This window comes from Homalodisca vitripennis, chromosome 7 (assembly GCF_021130785.1).
Source record: "Homalodisca vitripennis isolate AUS2020 chromosome 7, UT_GWSS_2.1, whole genome shotgun sequence".
NCBI classification, from domain to species: domain Eukaryota; kingdom Metazoa; phylum Arthropoda; class Insecta; order Hemiptera; family Cicadellidae; genus Homalodisca; species Homalodisca vitripennis.
In genome coordinates, this window is record NC_060213.1 from 109,347,445 (window position 1) to 109,362,026 (window position 14,582).

At 31.4% G+C, this 14,582-nt stretch overlaps 1 protein-coding gene across 2 annotated transcripts; it reads left to right on the forward strand.

The window, feature by feature from the left end:
- The first annotated feature begins 690 nt into the window (after nt 1-690).
- On the forward strand, nt 691-8,956 carry LOC124366590. 2 transcript variants are annotated; one of them, XM_046823184.1, is made up of 2 exons: nt 691-774; nt 8,331-8,956. In XM_046823184.1, the coding sequence occupies exons 1-2, from the start codon at nt 753-755 to the stop codon at nt 8,609-8,611; spliced, it is 303 nt and encodes a 100-aa protein (XP_046679140.1). In that variant the 5' UTR covers nt 691-752; the 3' UTR covers nt 8,612-8,956. The 2 variants fall into 2 exon arrangements, with proteins under 2 accessions (XP_046679140.1, XP_046679142.1); XM_046823186.1 differs by lacking the exon at nt 691-774 and adding an exon at nt 7,629-7,754.
- Nucleotides 8,957-14,582: the final 5,626 nt, after the last annotated feature.

The following is a 14,582-nucleotide window of genomic DNA, read 5'->3' on the forward strand; positions in this document are numbered from 1 at the left end:
CGTGAACTCAACTTTTACACGATGATTTATATCAAGATTTATTTATTAGATTATATAAAAAGTGTAACTAACTTTTTCAATGTACCTTTAGAAAGAGTGGTTTATTGTTGAAAACAAATTTGGATATTTTTGGGAACGCTATATCAATTTAATGGTAGATAATTCATAAAAGGTATTACATTTGTCATTAAGCCCATTTAATAGGAAAAAAATCTATCCAGCTTTCATTTCCAATATAGCCCCTAAACCTAAGACACTGGATATTCTGTGTTGAAAACCGACAAGCCATTCTAAACTTAGGTCCAGAAAATAACAAATGCTAACTTGAGTTTTGCCACTTGTCCATCAGTGAATACGTAACTTTCATACTTTTTACAGAGAATATCAATTAAAATGTTATTAATCCAAAGTTTTAAAGACTCCTGTTTTTGTCATTATTAAAAAACGCGACTCGTACGTCGTCATTAAATTTAAGACGTTCACACTCGAACTTTGCTAGATGGAAAAAACCTATATAATGCAATTATTTCAGTAAATGTCTATACATTCTAAGCTTTTCTAGTTTTCTCTACAGGCCCAATGAATGGTGTATAAAAAGTTGACGTGAATATCAGTGTCCAGAAATATACAATATTGCAATATCAGTGATGTAATGGAGGATATATTTTATGATCGTTAGTTTCTTTTCAGGCTTCATTTCCTCCTCGCAACACATGCAACAATAAGTGGAGCAGTTTTACAAGTTCCGTGAAATGATAATTTCTATTGCTTTAGGTAAGCATTTTACTGTGTTAAATTTTACAAACATTAATTGCGGTTATTGATAAACAATTGGGTATTTATATTATTTTAATACTGTACAATTTTAAATACTAAGCACCACAGGTAAGTTTTTATGAAAATTAATTACATTGAAGACTTCCTTTCATTAACTACATATAATAGTAATACCTAACGTGCCCAATTGATAATTACACTCCAAATTCATATGTTTACCGTCCAAGACGCTCACGTGGAAAAGAATATTAGTCCTTGAGGTATGCTTTGTAGATTCCAATTGGATTCAATAATAGATTATTTGAACTATTATCTTATGTATTTAGTTAGTTCTCAATATTATTATCATTATGTAAGTATTATGAGGGCAATCCAATTAATGTATCAAAAGTAAATATAGAGATACGATAGAAATACGAGGGTATAATATATTATATTTAGTAAAACTTAAAATACCTTATAATAATTTTAACCGAAGTTTACGATGAAAAAGCCACGGAGGGCAAACACCAGTAGCTAAAGTATTGAGACTTTTGGTTCATTCAGATTATTATAAAACTGCTAGAGGTAGATCAGGCTTATAACGAATAATGCTTTTCTTTTGATACCCCTAGAATGAACAGAAGCGTAAAAATATAAATATTGTGACATCATGATTGAAATGTATACCTAGGGTTCAAGGCATTATAAGGGTTTGGCAAAGATACACAACGAAAATAATCATGACAGAATAAATTCACAATGATAGGTCAAGCTATATTCGTCAATATCACCAGTTTAAAATCCATTGACGATAACGTATGTTCAAGAGCGAAATTTCGTCATGAGAAATGAATTACTAACATTTGATTAAGTACTCTTAAAATAAATAATAAACACTATACTTAAATTAATCCAGTTCCTAAATAAAGGAATATCAGAAAGATGGTGCATAAATTAATGCACAATGTTGCGTGTGTTAGGTTTAGGGTTAAACTCCATTATTGGTATGTTTCGGTTTCATAGCAGTTTTAAAGTATAATAGTAATACAATAATGACGCGTTATTTTTTACAAATTGGCATTGTAATCTAAATGGAATAATTTATCGTTGTTTGATAATGACTTTCAAGCCAGAAACAATAGTAACAAACTTGATATATTTAACGTTACTTATTTAGTTGTAGCAAAACTAAATCAGTATTCATTTCTCTTGAGAGTTCTTTTCTGTGTCAAAGATTATTTATCTCAATTACTTTTTTTCATTTTACACCACAATTCAGGTTGTCCCAAAATATTAAAGGATAGAATTTTGAGAGCGATTTTACACGAGAACACTCCATAGATAGTTATTACTTGTGAACTTTATTTTTTCATTTAAGCTCATATCTAATTCCTTACGTTATAAACTTAATATTAAAAAAACAAGTCATTAGCAACCAGTAAAATTATCAAAGAACATGTCTTTATTAGAAACATTACACAAATTAACACAATTATTCATTATTGTATATTTCATGAAGCAGTTTTTCCAAAGCGCCGTGTTTAAAAAGCTATTCAACGTTTCACAGCTATCAAGATTTGTGAAGGAAACAGGATTTTTCCGGGCATTTGCCATCGTTAAGTGAAACAATAAATCAGTAACACTACGTTTCGAGATCTGCAATCTGATCTCTTCTTCAGGTAAAGAACTAACCTAATACATAATATTACAAACTATGTTAAAATAACTAGGTTTTTTTTATTAAGTGCATGTTTATAGAGTTAGTGAAATTGACAAACAACATGTAGGTTGTGATTCCTGACTTAGGCGTGCCACAACGCTTTGGTAAGATTTGTTTATTTTAACCTAGTTTGTAATATTATGTATTAGGTTAGTTCTTTACCTGAAGAAGAGATCAGATTGCAGACCTCGAAACGTAGTGTTACTGATTTATTGTTTTACTGAACGATGGCAAATGTCCGGAAAAATCCTGTTTCCTTCACAAACCTTCCATCATCAAAAATAACCTTCAAACAAAGTATCAAGATTTCACAGTCACCACTAACTTCCTAATCATCTAGAAGCCGGAGTAAATTTTTACTACATTAGTACACATACTGGGTTTTATAGAAATTGTTAGAGGAATTTTTCTCAAATAAATTCGGTCGCTTTAGTTTCCAAGGAGGTCAAAGTTAGAGAAGGGGGTATTAAAAGGGGTGCAAATCGAGTGTTAAGGCTCTTAAGACATAGGGGTAATATTTCTAAAATAATATTTATCTAGTTTTAAACTCTAAAAAACTAATGACAAATATTAAAATAACATTTATATAACCGCCAGGGAGCGATAAAAAGAGATTGAAATTCGCCAACAATTTAGTATTGAATATTTGACGGTGTCTTTTGCTGTGAAATTAGTGTTGGCCAAAATTGGTGTAAGGGTCTACATATAGTTAGCAAGCGCTGATTTTAAGTACATTTACGTTTATAAAGGATGGTGTTAAGTATTTGAAGCTGGAAAAAATATATGTAAAAAGATTTTTATTTCTATTCTTTTAAAATTATTCTTTTTAATTCTATTGATACTCTCCTATTTCGAACTTCATCAAAACTAGAGTGGATGGTGACCAATTTCTTTCTTAAGACAATGTTCTTTATAGATTTCAAGAAAACCCAAGCTTTGTGGTTACGGGTTCTCAGCTCAAAAACTAATTCTCTTTAGATTTTTACAACTGATCTGAACATAATTCACTCATGATTCCCCTGTAACATCCATCATAGTCTTCTATTTTAGATTTAATTAGAGCTCCACTGACTAATTTTTATAATTAACGGGCTATTCGAAATCTTTCTTCAACGATTAACCAAGAACCATAATAATCTATGGAGAAAGAATTAAGAGAGCGGCCTTTTAAGAACTATGGTCACAAAAATAATAACATGAATATATATACAGAGGCGCTATTGAAACAATTTTTCTGTATGGGTGTTTTTATAGGTAGAGTGGAGACCGTGTGAAAACTTCGTGGTCTGATCCTATTTCGGTCATAATATGGATCAGTGGTGGTAAAACGAAGTGGTTGAGTTGCCTAGTCTAAACTGTAATAAAGACAGACTAAAGTATGTGCAAATTTATTTATTTATTTCTTCCAACGGTACATAACCATTTAGCCTATGACTAAAAAAAAGAAAAAATGGCTTATATATCTAGGTATAAGAACAACTTAAAACTATGTTTACATGCATCATGGAATCAAAATCTTCCAGTTTACCAAGACAATATTAACAAGACTACATTGCAATTGTAACAATGAAAATGGTATTAACAGAAACAATCGAATATCAAAATACATAATATCAACAAAACAATGAGATAACAATACAGTAACAACATAACAAAGACTAGTAACAAAATAAATAATTTTAACAAGGCAAGAGAATAACAATAACATGTTACATCACAACAAAGTTAAGGAGTAGTAGGACCTATAATTAGTTAACAATTTTCTTGATTTTTTTCGAAAGGCGAAAGACACCCCAGGAAGAAACTATTTGTAGCCTTTAAAAGAATGTCCGATGTTTTTGGTTTGGTTGTAAACATTTGAGCATTGTTTACTGCTGAGAAATTTCATATGGATAATAAGATTGATAGAAAACATTAGGCATGATATAAAAAACCGATGAATAGGTCTGTAAAAACTGTGGTTGAAGTGATAGTCTATATTGGTAACTAGTGGTGGGTGGCCTAAATTGACAACTGGGGAGTCTAGTCTAAACATGTATGGGGCGTATAAATGCAATTTCTAACGGCATATCCTAGGGTACTTTCAAAACCATCCCTAGGGGTGACTAAGTTGGCTGCACTTCAGACGACGAGCAGCTAAAACTCCACGAATAAGTAAAATGCTCACCAATCTCTGGTGGTGTAACTCTTTATCGATTGATAGGTAGAAAATAAAATAAATTAGTTAACCCAAGGAATTTATAGTTATCACCCTATTAAACTGTGTAAATATCAAAGGTGATACAAAACAAAATCTAGTATACCCTTAAATGCGTTATAGTATGGGATTTGAAATATGAGTATAATGATAATTGTTACGATAAAATAGTGATTTTTACCAGTGAGGTCTATAACGTGTGATATGGACATACTTGACAGATGATATAATAATTTTTGTGCGTGTTTATGTCGCTAAACTCCACCTGAATGGCTATACCGATTTCAATGAAATGTTTTGTGTGTCTTTAGGTGGATTCAAGAATGGTTTAGAAATAAAAATGTAAGCAGTTACAAATTAAATTTAGAAAATAAAATATAAAGGTTTTAAAAGCACCTGCATATTATAAACTGCAGTTACGACACAGGTACATATATTAAATAGCCAAACACTATTTTAAGGAGCTAAGTTTTGGTGTATATTTGTTTTTGAAATACAAATATCATATCTGGTTGAACTTAAAACTTGATTGTTAGACCACTTTATAATAAAGTACATGTACGTGTAGCATGCGGTTTATTATAATTTGGTTTTATTTCGCACGACACCACAGCCTACAAAAAATATTGTCACTTATAAATATAAGCAGTAATGAATGATTGAATTTTCATTATTTATTAAACGTTACTTGAATAATTTCAGTCAAAATAACTTGATATTTTGTCATATCTTACATGTTATAACTGTCACAACGCGTGATTTAGTTTTGTTAAAATTACTCAAAACTATACCTACAAATCAAAATACTAATAATATTATAATTGCGAAAGTGACTTTGTTTTCCTTTTACGCATAAGCTATTCAATAGATTGCACTGAAATTTGATATGGACATTATTAGGGTTCCTGGGATGAATATAGGACTATTCTTATTTCGAAAATCCCTCATGCCTACGCCCTACTGGTCTTTAAAGTAGCAACAAAATCCCACTTTGGTATCTAAATTTGCTAAATGTTAATTATTAAAAGAGAATTTCTAAATTAATCAGCTGTTTTGACTAAACATTGTTTATTATATTCAATTTATTAACAATTATATTGGGTAAGGACATTTGTATAACAATTTTAGATTTCAGCGATTGAGTAATCATCTATATTATAAAATGTCCCAAAAAATAAAATGGTAAGAATTTGACACAGAAGACTTCCTTTGCAGCACTCTGCAAGAATTGCTATATGCTAGAAGTTCGCTGGACTGTGGTTTTTAACTGATGAACTAATTTCAGCTCTAAATGTTCTAAAGTATGAAATTGCGTGCGAAAGATCGGGTAATTGCTGTCAGTGTATATATAACAGACCATGTATTCCATTCTTTAAACATTTTTAACGTTTAACGTCTGTTATCAAATCTAAAAGAGTTTTCTTTTGGCATAAGAAGGATTCTCAGACCTGTGTATGAATACATATATTCTTGGTCGGAACAGAGGAAAAATCAGCAATGGAAAAAAAACTAACATCGATGTAAATTACTAATAAATATACAAAAATATATTTTCTTGATTGTGGGAAGAAGGAAAACTCAACATTAGAGTCGGAAATATAATTCACTCGAACCAGGAGTGCACATACAGGTGCACAACCTACGAGATGTCCGAATACATAACATAACCCACAAATTGGTTCAAGTGGGCCTCATTGACAGACTGCAGTCCGTGCAAAATAAATTTTTAAGGTATTTGCACTGGAGAGAGCCTGATAGGCCTCTGAACTTGCTTCGGCTACATCCACTGGTCGTTAGAAGGGAGGTTGCAGATGTTGTCTTTCTTTATAAGATTCTCAACTTTGTGGTAGTCTGCCCCCCTCTTTTGGAGCGAATTGCTTTTCGTCTTCCTTCTGGCACAAGATCGCGCTGCCTCTTCGAGCTGAGCCACTTAAACCGCAACTATCTCCAGTTCAGCTCTGTCCCAAGAATGCTTCGGCTTGGCAACGAGGTGTGCAGTGAAGTAGACTTTTTCTGCAATCGACTGGGTGCTTTGAGACTGCTGTGTTGACAGTGAGGCTGGAGGCATTTGAGTCAGAGTGAGCTTGCCGAGTCCTGCACAGTATTACAGTATTACAATAGTTACTCCATTGTTATCTTTGCCGATTTAGTCTATTACTGTTATCATTATTGTTATTGTTGTATTATTATTTTTTATTACTTGTTATATCACTACTTGTTATTGTTATTGCACTATTGTTATTGGTACCACTTTCGTTATGTTTCACATTGTATTAGTTTTATCTTGTTATATCTATTTATTTCACTATGTCGTAGGCATGGTCAATTGCTGAAATTGCTGAACTTGATTTTTCAAACTATACTTTTTTTATGAGAATTTATTACTGTTATTACTAGTCATCTTAAGTATTGTTATTTTGCAAAATGGTTATACCGTGGGAATGTAAATAAATAAATAAATAAACATAAGAATCTTCGGGTTATTTTTTGATTGCGGTTTAATTTGGCATTGAAACACATGCAAAAGCTAAGCAATTATTTGCCACTGTTCAAGCAAGGGGATTGAAATATATAGGCAGAACGTGTTGGATTTATTTTATCGACTTAGTACCAAATCAAAATAAGCAGAGCGTATTGTGAAAATTACCGAAAATATTTTAGCCGGAAACGTAGGATACAAGGAAGGACACGGAAAAACAAATTCGTCCTGGAATGCTATTTGTATTACATAAGATAATCACAGTTTGTGTTGCACGTGCTCAAATTAGGAATCACGTATGCGATATGAATGCTGCGTTTTTAGGCAAAATAACGAAATTAAAAAATCAATTTATTTCACCATAGTATATTTTATTATTACTTTCATCTATGTCATAGTAAATACAAGGCGATAGGACGCAACATTATGTGTCACTTGATAGGATTCGATAAGGTTGCGTTGCAAATTTCATGTCTATACAGGCATAAATACAATCATACTGAAAAGAAATGTTAACATCCGCAAGGCAAAAGAGAAATTGTGCCAGCCTTAGTATAGTATACACCACGTCCGCTGCATTATCACGATCCTCTGTAACTGTAAGTGATCCTGCATATTTAATGCGTTTTTATTGATGTCATTTCCTTATTTTAGCATAACTTTTTAAATTTTCATAATAAGTAAAATTTGGTACAGATCACATAGTATGTGTTTATAAATGATAAAATGAATGTTATTGAAGGCATTTGATATATTATACATGTATATATTACGCTTAATGAGTTTTATTGCCTATAATATCAAATATAGCATTACTATTGGTTATGTGGATAAACTGAATTGTAATACTTGACTGAATTACTAATGTCATTAGAGCATTTAAATTTATAATTATAATTTAATAGGAAGTTTATATTACTAGAGATGCAATAAACTCAGTCATTTAGTCTATGATATAAATGTGTCAGTACAGAAAACAAAAGATCAAAATATTTAACAAATTAAATTTATATTTTAGTAAATGCTATCAAGAGGTGGAAAAAAAAACAAAAGCAAAGCGTTTAATAGTCATTTTTTAATTAATTATTGAAATGTTCAGATAGGAAAACATTCATAGTCTCATAATGAAAGTTTGTATGTACGTGGTAGCATTATTTTAAAGCTTTTGGTTGTAGGATTTTTGGTGGCCATGACGGAAGTATCTGGTGTCCCCATGCCGGAGCCCCGTCCTGGTCCACTGCCAGCCCCCGCCGCCCTTCCTCGAGCCGCCCCTGGGCCCCGTCCATGTGAGCCGTTCTACGGTTACGGAGGCTACGGATATCACTACGCCACAGATAATGTGGAGTATTTGCCCTACCAGTACAGTGGATTTCCGGGACATGGTTTGGGATACGCTTTTGACTGTAATTCCTACGATGTGTACCCATACTATGGATCCAATAACTTTCTTTATTAAAAGTTAAAAAAAGAATATTTTATTTTACATGGCGGAATTAAGGCTCTCTACCAGTTAACCAGTGAACTAACGGCTTAAAGGTGACTTCCGAACCACCATCTATAGTCGGGCAGGTGGGCTTATTGCAAGGACAGGATCGCTCAGCGGTCACCCGTTCAAGCGGCAGCTACGCTAGACGGCTACTACAGTGCGTCATTGCGGAAACAGCAACATCTTCTTAAATAGCCTTAGTAATGGACTGGTGTGGATGTATTGTTAGTTTTGACGTGACAACGTCTTAAATTAGGTTACGGCTCGGAGTCACTCATGAAAAAGTGTAACGCCCGGTAACGTTACGATGCCCGTCCAGTGGGTCCGCCGCACGGGATCCGCACGGGATAAAGCAGATAACTGTGGGTCCGCCGCACGGGATAAAGCAGATAACTATGTTTATTCGTGAAAATGTGGAGTGCTTAGATTCGTCATTTACAACAACTACAACAAGAAAGGTAAATAATTGTACACTGATATTTCATTATCGTAAACTATGATTCATTGATTAATTGTTAGATTGACACAAAAGTTGAGAAACTGAGTTTATAGGTTATGTCATACTATTGACAAATGTTGATAGTGTTAAGTAAATTATTAGTTTAAATCACTCTGCAATCAATCGTAATTCAGTCGATTGAGAAGAAACAGCGCGTATTGCTAGTCAAACATTTAAAATAACAAATTATAACCTCTAACCTGTCATAACAGTGCGACCAAACAAACGAACTAAACCGACCAATCACCACGCGCGGAGTTAGAATTTAACTGTGTTTAGCAAGAATTTCAAATTCCAATTTTAGTAAATGTTTTATTCAACTTTACCATTTACAATAACAAATTTTAATTAATTTCAAATTATGTACAATGTTTTAGTAAACAAAATATATTTCTATAGTTAAAATTTGTGCAATTCTTATTTTCATTCAATTCCTTGTTCCTATTGTGCAATTTAATAATATTCATATCAATAAATATTCTACCGAGAAAAAGACGTTGTCACGTAAAATCTTCGCCCGTAAAACCGACTTTACAGGCAACCATAATTTTTTTTTGAAAATGTAATAGCTAACTTATCGTCATGAATGTAGAATACAGATATAATAAACAGTATTCAATGTGAAATGCACAACATTTTTATATATATGTAAATGTTAACAATAAATAGCTTTACAGTTTTAAAACTGTTTTCATACATACAATTGTATAAAAAAAGTAATAGATAAAAGCTGCCTTTAACATACTAAAATAAATACGTTTATTTAAAAATAAATACGTTTATTTAAGTTCCCTAACAATATAATCCAACAATCTTCCATTAATTCAACATAAACATGAATGGAGCTGAATTGTTTAAAAATAATACGATTTTAATAAAGTAAAGTCCAAAAAGCGGAAATGAAAAAAGAATAGCAGCTTAAACGGGTATAGTTGTATTTTATATTGAAATTTACTTGTTGAATATTTCATCTAATTTTAGTTTTAAATTAATAAATTGGTTTAACCTAAAAATGTGTAAGTAGCGTAATTTATTAATCCTATGAATGCCATGAATGATAATTTACAATTATTGCTTCTAGTATAGTTTCCTGTATAATGACCTTGTAAGGAGCTAATAATTACATTAAATTATGGGTCGTATGTCGTTATAAATAATGAAGTCAAGATAAGGAATATTACAAATCTATAAATCAAAGAATATTGACAATAAATATTCCCCACAGCTACTGCAAAGAAACGCTAGAATGTCACCTTCAAATAATTACATAAAGATACACTCGTGATAAATCAGCTCGTTTTAATGTACATTAAGTTCAGCTTGATACGATCGCCAAATACCTACTGAATTTAGATTATAAATGAACATTCATTTTTAATCACATTATTCGATATAAAAATAGGAGGATATGCATTATTTAGTGGGAGAAAGAAAATAAACTGCCTTGTTTGATATCGTTACTGCAGTAACGAAGACAATAAAATTAAATTTCTTGATCATAGACAATTGTATAGATCATTTCCATATAGATTATGCTATCCTAATAATTGGTGTTCCTTATTTTAGTTTTCATAACAAGTATTTCTTGTTTTATAACTTATTTGGCCAAATAAGCAAATATAATAATAATATTAAATTAATTATACAAAACATATTTAACTTATACACATTATTCAAGACTAAAATTTTAAGATGAAGGAGGTTGATTCAAGGCTGTGGGGCACCACTGACTGGTTAATCAACGGAAAAATAAGTCTGAGTTATTGAATAATATTTCAATTTTATTCAAAAATAAGTCTCAGTTTTACAAAGTCTTATAAAAAGTGGCAAGGTATTACACATTTTAGGACCCGTGTGATACTAATTTTTCAAACGTTAAGCTGGTGTGCGGTGGTATTACTAGAGCATTCTTACATCATGTTGAATACAAATGGGTATTGGAGAGAAGTAACTGAATATTTGAAAAAGTACAAATCGAAACTAAAAATATAAAAAAATGAAGGTAAAGTCAAATTATTTATCCCAAGTTATACCTCCCGACAGCTGTCATGACTACGCGGATCACACATCACTCAAACAGCCCTCTTCTGAAGTTTGAAGGCGCTGACAATCTAATTGACCGAAGCAGTGCCGCAATAAAATAAATGTATTTGTTAATATAGGTAAATAGTAGGGAAAGTAAATTATCCTATTGGTATACTTGCAAAAAGTCTTTGACATACGTACTTAATATGTCCTTGAACTATCCAATTTAGAAGTAATGTACAGTAGATTCCTGAATAAATACATCTTAAAAAAGAATAGCTACCTCACTCTCATCCTTTGTGTTCAAACATTGACTATTGTAGTTTGGTTGGGATTCAAGAAAAGTTAACTTGCAAAGAACCAAGATCTTTTTCAATTATAAAAGAGGACACTAATTGAGATGTAAGAGAGTCAGCAGATTCAGCTTGGATAGCATAAATAATTATTTAATAATTAAATATTGTAAGGTTACCAGAATTCTTTGTATTATAAGGAAATCAAAATCGGTTTTTGCCACGTTATTAAATTGTTTTATTTCGGTAAATATGATATTTAAATTTGATTTGGTTTTCTATTACTACCTCCATGCAACCGACCAAATAATTTCACAACCGTACATAATTTTCAATATCAAAGAAAATAAGTACACTGTGAATTTATAAAGTGTTAGCCTACGTGCAATATTAAACAGAGTATACAGGACTTTTTAAAAATTAATCCTGCAATAACATTTTCCATCACCATCAACGGTTATTTCCTAATTTAATAGAAAACTATCTGATTTACTACTATCTTGGCTGCCCTAAGCTGGTACATGGCTCGAGTCGCAGTAAAGATGTTAATCTGGTTGTTCTCATGGGCTATTGCCTATGCGAGAATCTTATGAAACGTAATGAAAGATCACATAGCACACATAATGAGGATTCATTAACATAAGCTATAAGTACTTCGTGGCTTGAAATACTGAAAAGTGGTTTTGTGAGATCTTAGAGAATTTTCCTGTACATAAACAGGGAAAGCCAGAATCAAAAATATGTTCTTATCGATGTATCAAACACACATCACTGAGCTATGTGTATGAGCTTTCTAGAAGGAGGTCGCTAAAGGTAATAAATCACAGAGATTAATTCATGTTGATATTTTAGTAGCGGAATAACCTACAATTTCCATGGAAGGTGGAATATAGCTCAAACATAACTGATTTTGGCAGAATGTTGCCACAAAAATTGCGCAAATATAACAAAAATATGGTACTAAAATAAGAGAAGATAGCACAGAGAAAAAAATTAAAGAAGCATATTAGTAACAGAACATCATAATCTATTCTTATTCACCTTTATTAAATGTTTTAAAACCTTATATTTGCTTAAAAATGAATTTGTTAACTTCCCAACTAACTTTTTCCTCTTGATCTCAATTTCCGAGACCATTGGGTATGATCTAGTACAGTTAGAAATAACATCCACTTTATAACAAAGAAGTCTTGTAGAAGAAGAGGGATGATAAAACCTATATATTTTGAAAAAATTGAGATAGAATAATCCTTCTATAGTATGACAATTTTATTAGAGAAAAGTGATAATTGAATAGAGCTTCTCATTACAACTGGTGAAAATTCACCTTCAGACCTTGCTCACGTGTAGAAATCAAGGACAAAGGAATGTAATTGGTATATCAAGAAAGAAGCATGCCAGAAGTACATGAAATTTGTAGACGGGAGTATATTTTTTCATAGCACTAAGGATCAAAAGCATCAATTACCCGACTTCTGCTTATCCATACTCTTACACTTACAGAAGATGAAGCAGCGTTTCGGCGAGCAAGAAAGTGGATGTACACATAATTGGTCGAGGATCTGTTCACCCCATATCTGCCACTTTATACAGAAATATGGTGAGTACTGACTTAATCTGGCATTATTTGTTACAATCTACACTTTGGGACTAATACTTAAAATATAAACTAACAAAATAAAACCAGTTTATAAAATTTTTTTACTCACAGAAGGCTATAGAAGCAACACAAAAACCATGATGGTCATCAAAAGATGAAAAATACCTAAAAAAATAAGAAATATTTGAAATTATGTACATAAGTACTTTTGAAACATATTGCTAACACATATAATATAGATTTCCTTAATATAAATTTCCTGTTTTAAATACCAATAAAAATAAATATTTTTATGTTATGTTGGCTCTTAAAAAAATACTCAAGTGTCTTTTATTTTGTTTGATGTATTTATAAGTCTATGGTACGTGCTGAAAAGGTTTGGAAAAACCCGTTTCTAGAGAAAAACGTTTAGAATTTAAAACGTAAATATTCTCACTTTGGAATGATAAAAATATGAATAGAAATGAAATCAGAGATCAATCTGAAATATTCAGTGGAAAATAAGTGTAACTCAAAAGAAAAATCATTAATGAAATTGAGATCAAACGTACTTTAAGAATCTCCACAAAAACAAAAAGAAAATACATATATTTGTTGCTCAGAATTTGGACTGACTAAATACAACTGATTATATAGGACTCCTTACTAATGAAACTTCCTGAAAAAATATTTAAAATCTTGAATTTGTCTAGAAAAAATCATTTCATGAATATCCTTGTAATGAAAAAATTAAGGGCAGGATCACCAGAATCAGTGACAGTCAGGAGTATTTGCAAAGTATAGGTATTACAGGGTAAATCTGAAGCTACTCTGAATCGATAGTGTTGTATTTTATTGTGTTTAGTAGTCTACTTAAAAAAAGATTTAGTGTACTTGAAATTGATGTATACATTCAATTGTGTAATTAGAATATCAATAGTAAACATATTTTATAATTATCTGATTCTTAAAAAAATTATTAGCAATTTAAATCTTGAAAAATATGCCTATCCTGTAGCCAAGTTTTTTCCAACCTCCATTAAGCAATAAGAAAGTTTCTTAGTATTAAATTTAGTCCGTGGTGATACTTTTCAGTAGTTCTTAGATTTAATCTTTGTTTAGAATTAAAACTACTCACAGCATTTTATGACCAGAGAAGAAGCTGTGGATATTTTTATGTCGATCACCTTAATTTTATAGCTGGCCAAGATCAGCCAGCTACTTTATGTGCAACACAGTTTGTACAGGTTTGAGTGGATTTAAACCAATACATAGCCCCTATGTCATAATCTTGTTAGGGTAAATTAACTAAAATCTACCACCTATGATCTTTTTAATCATAATTTTTATTAATATGTTGTGAATAGTACCAATTCCATTTAAAAGAAAGTAGGAGTACCCAACAGATTTTTATAAAGGTGCATGTAAAGTTAATTCCAATCTCAAGGGAGCCAAATCCCACGGATAGTCACCATCATTGAAATCACTGTTCTTAATATAGAAACGAACAAAACTTTAGGTCATTTCTTTTTCGCGATACTGTGA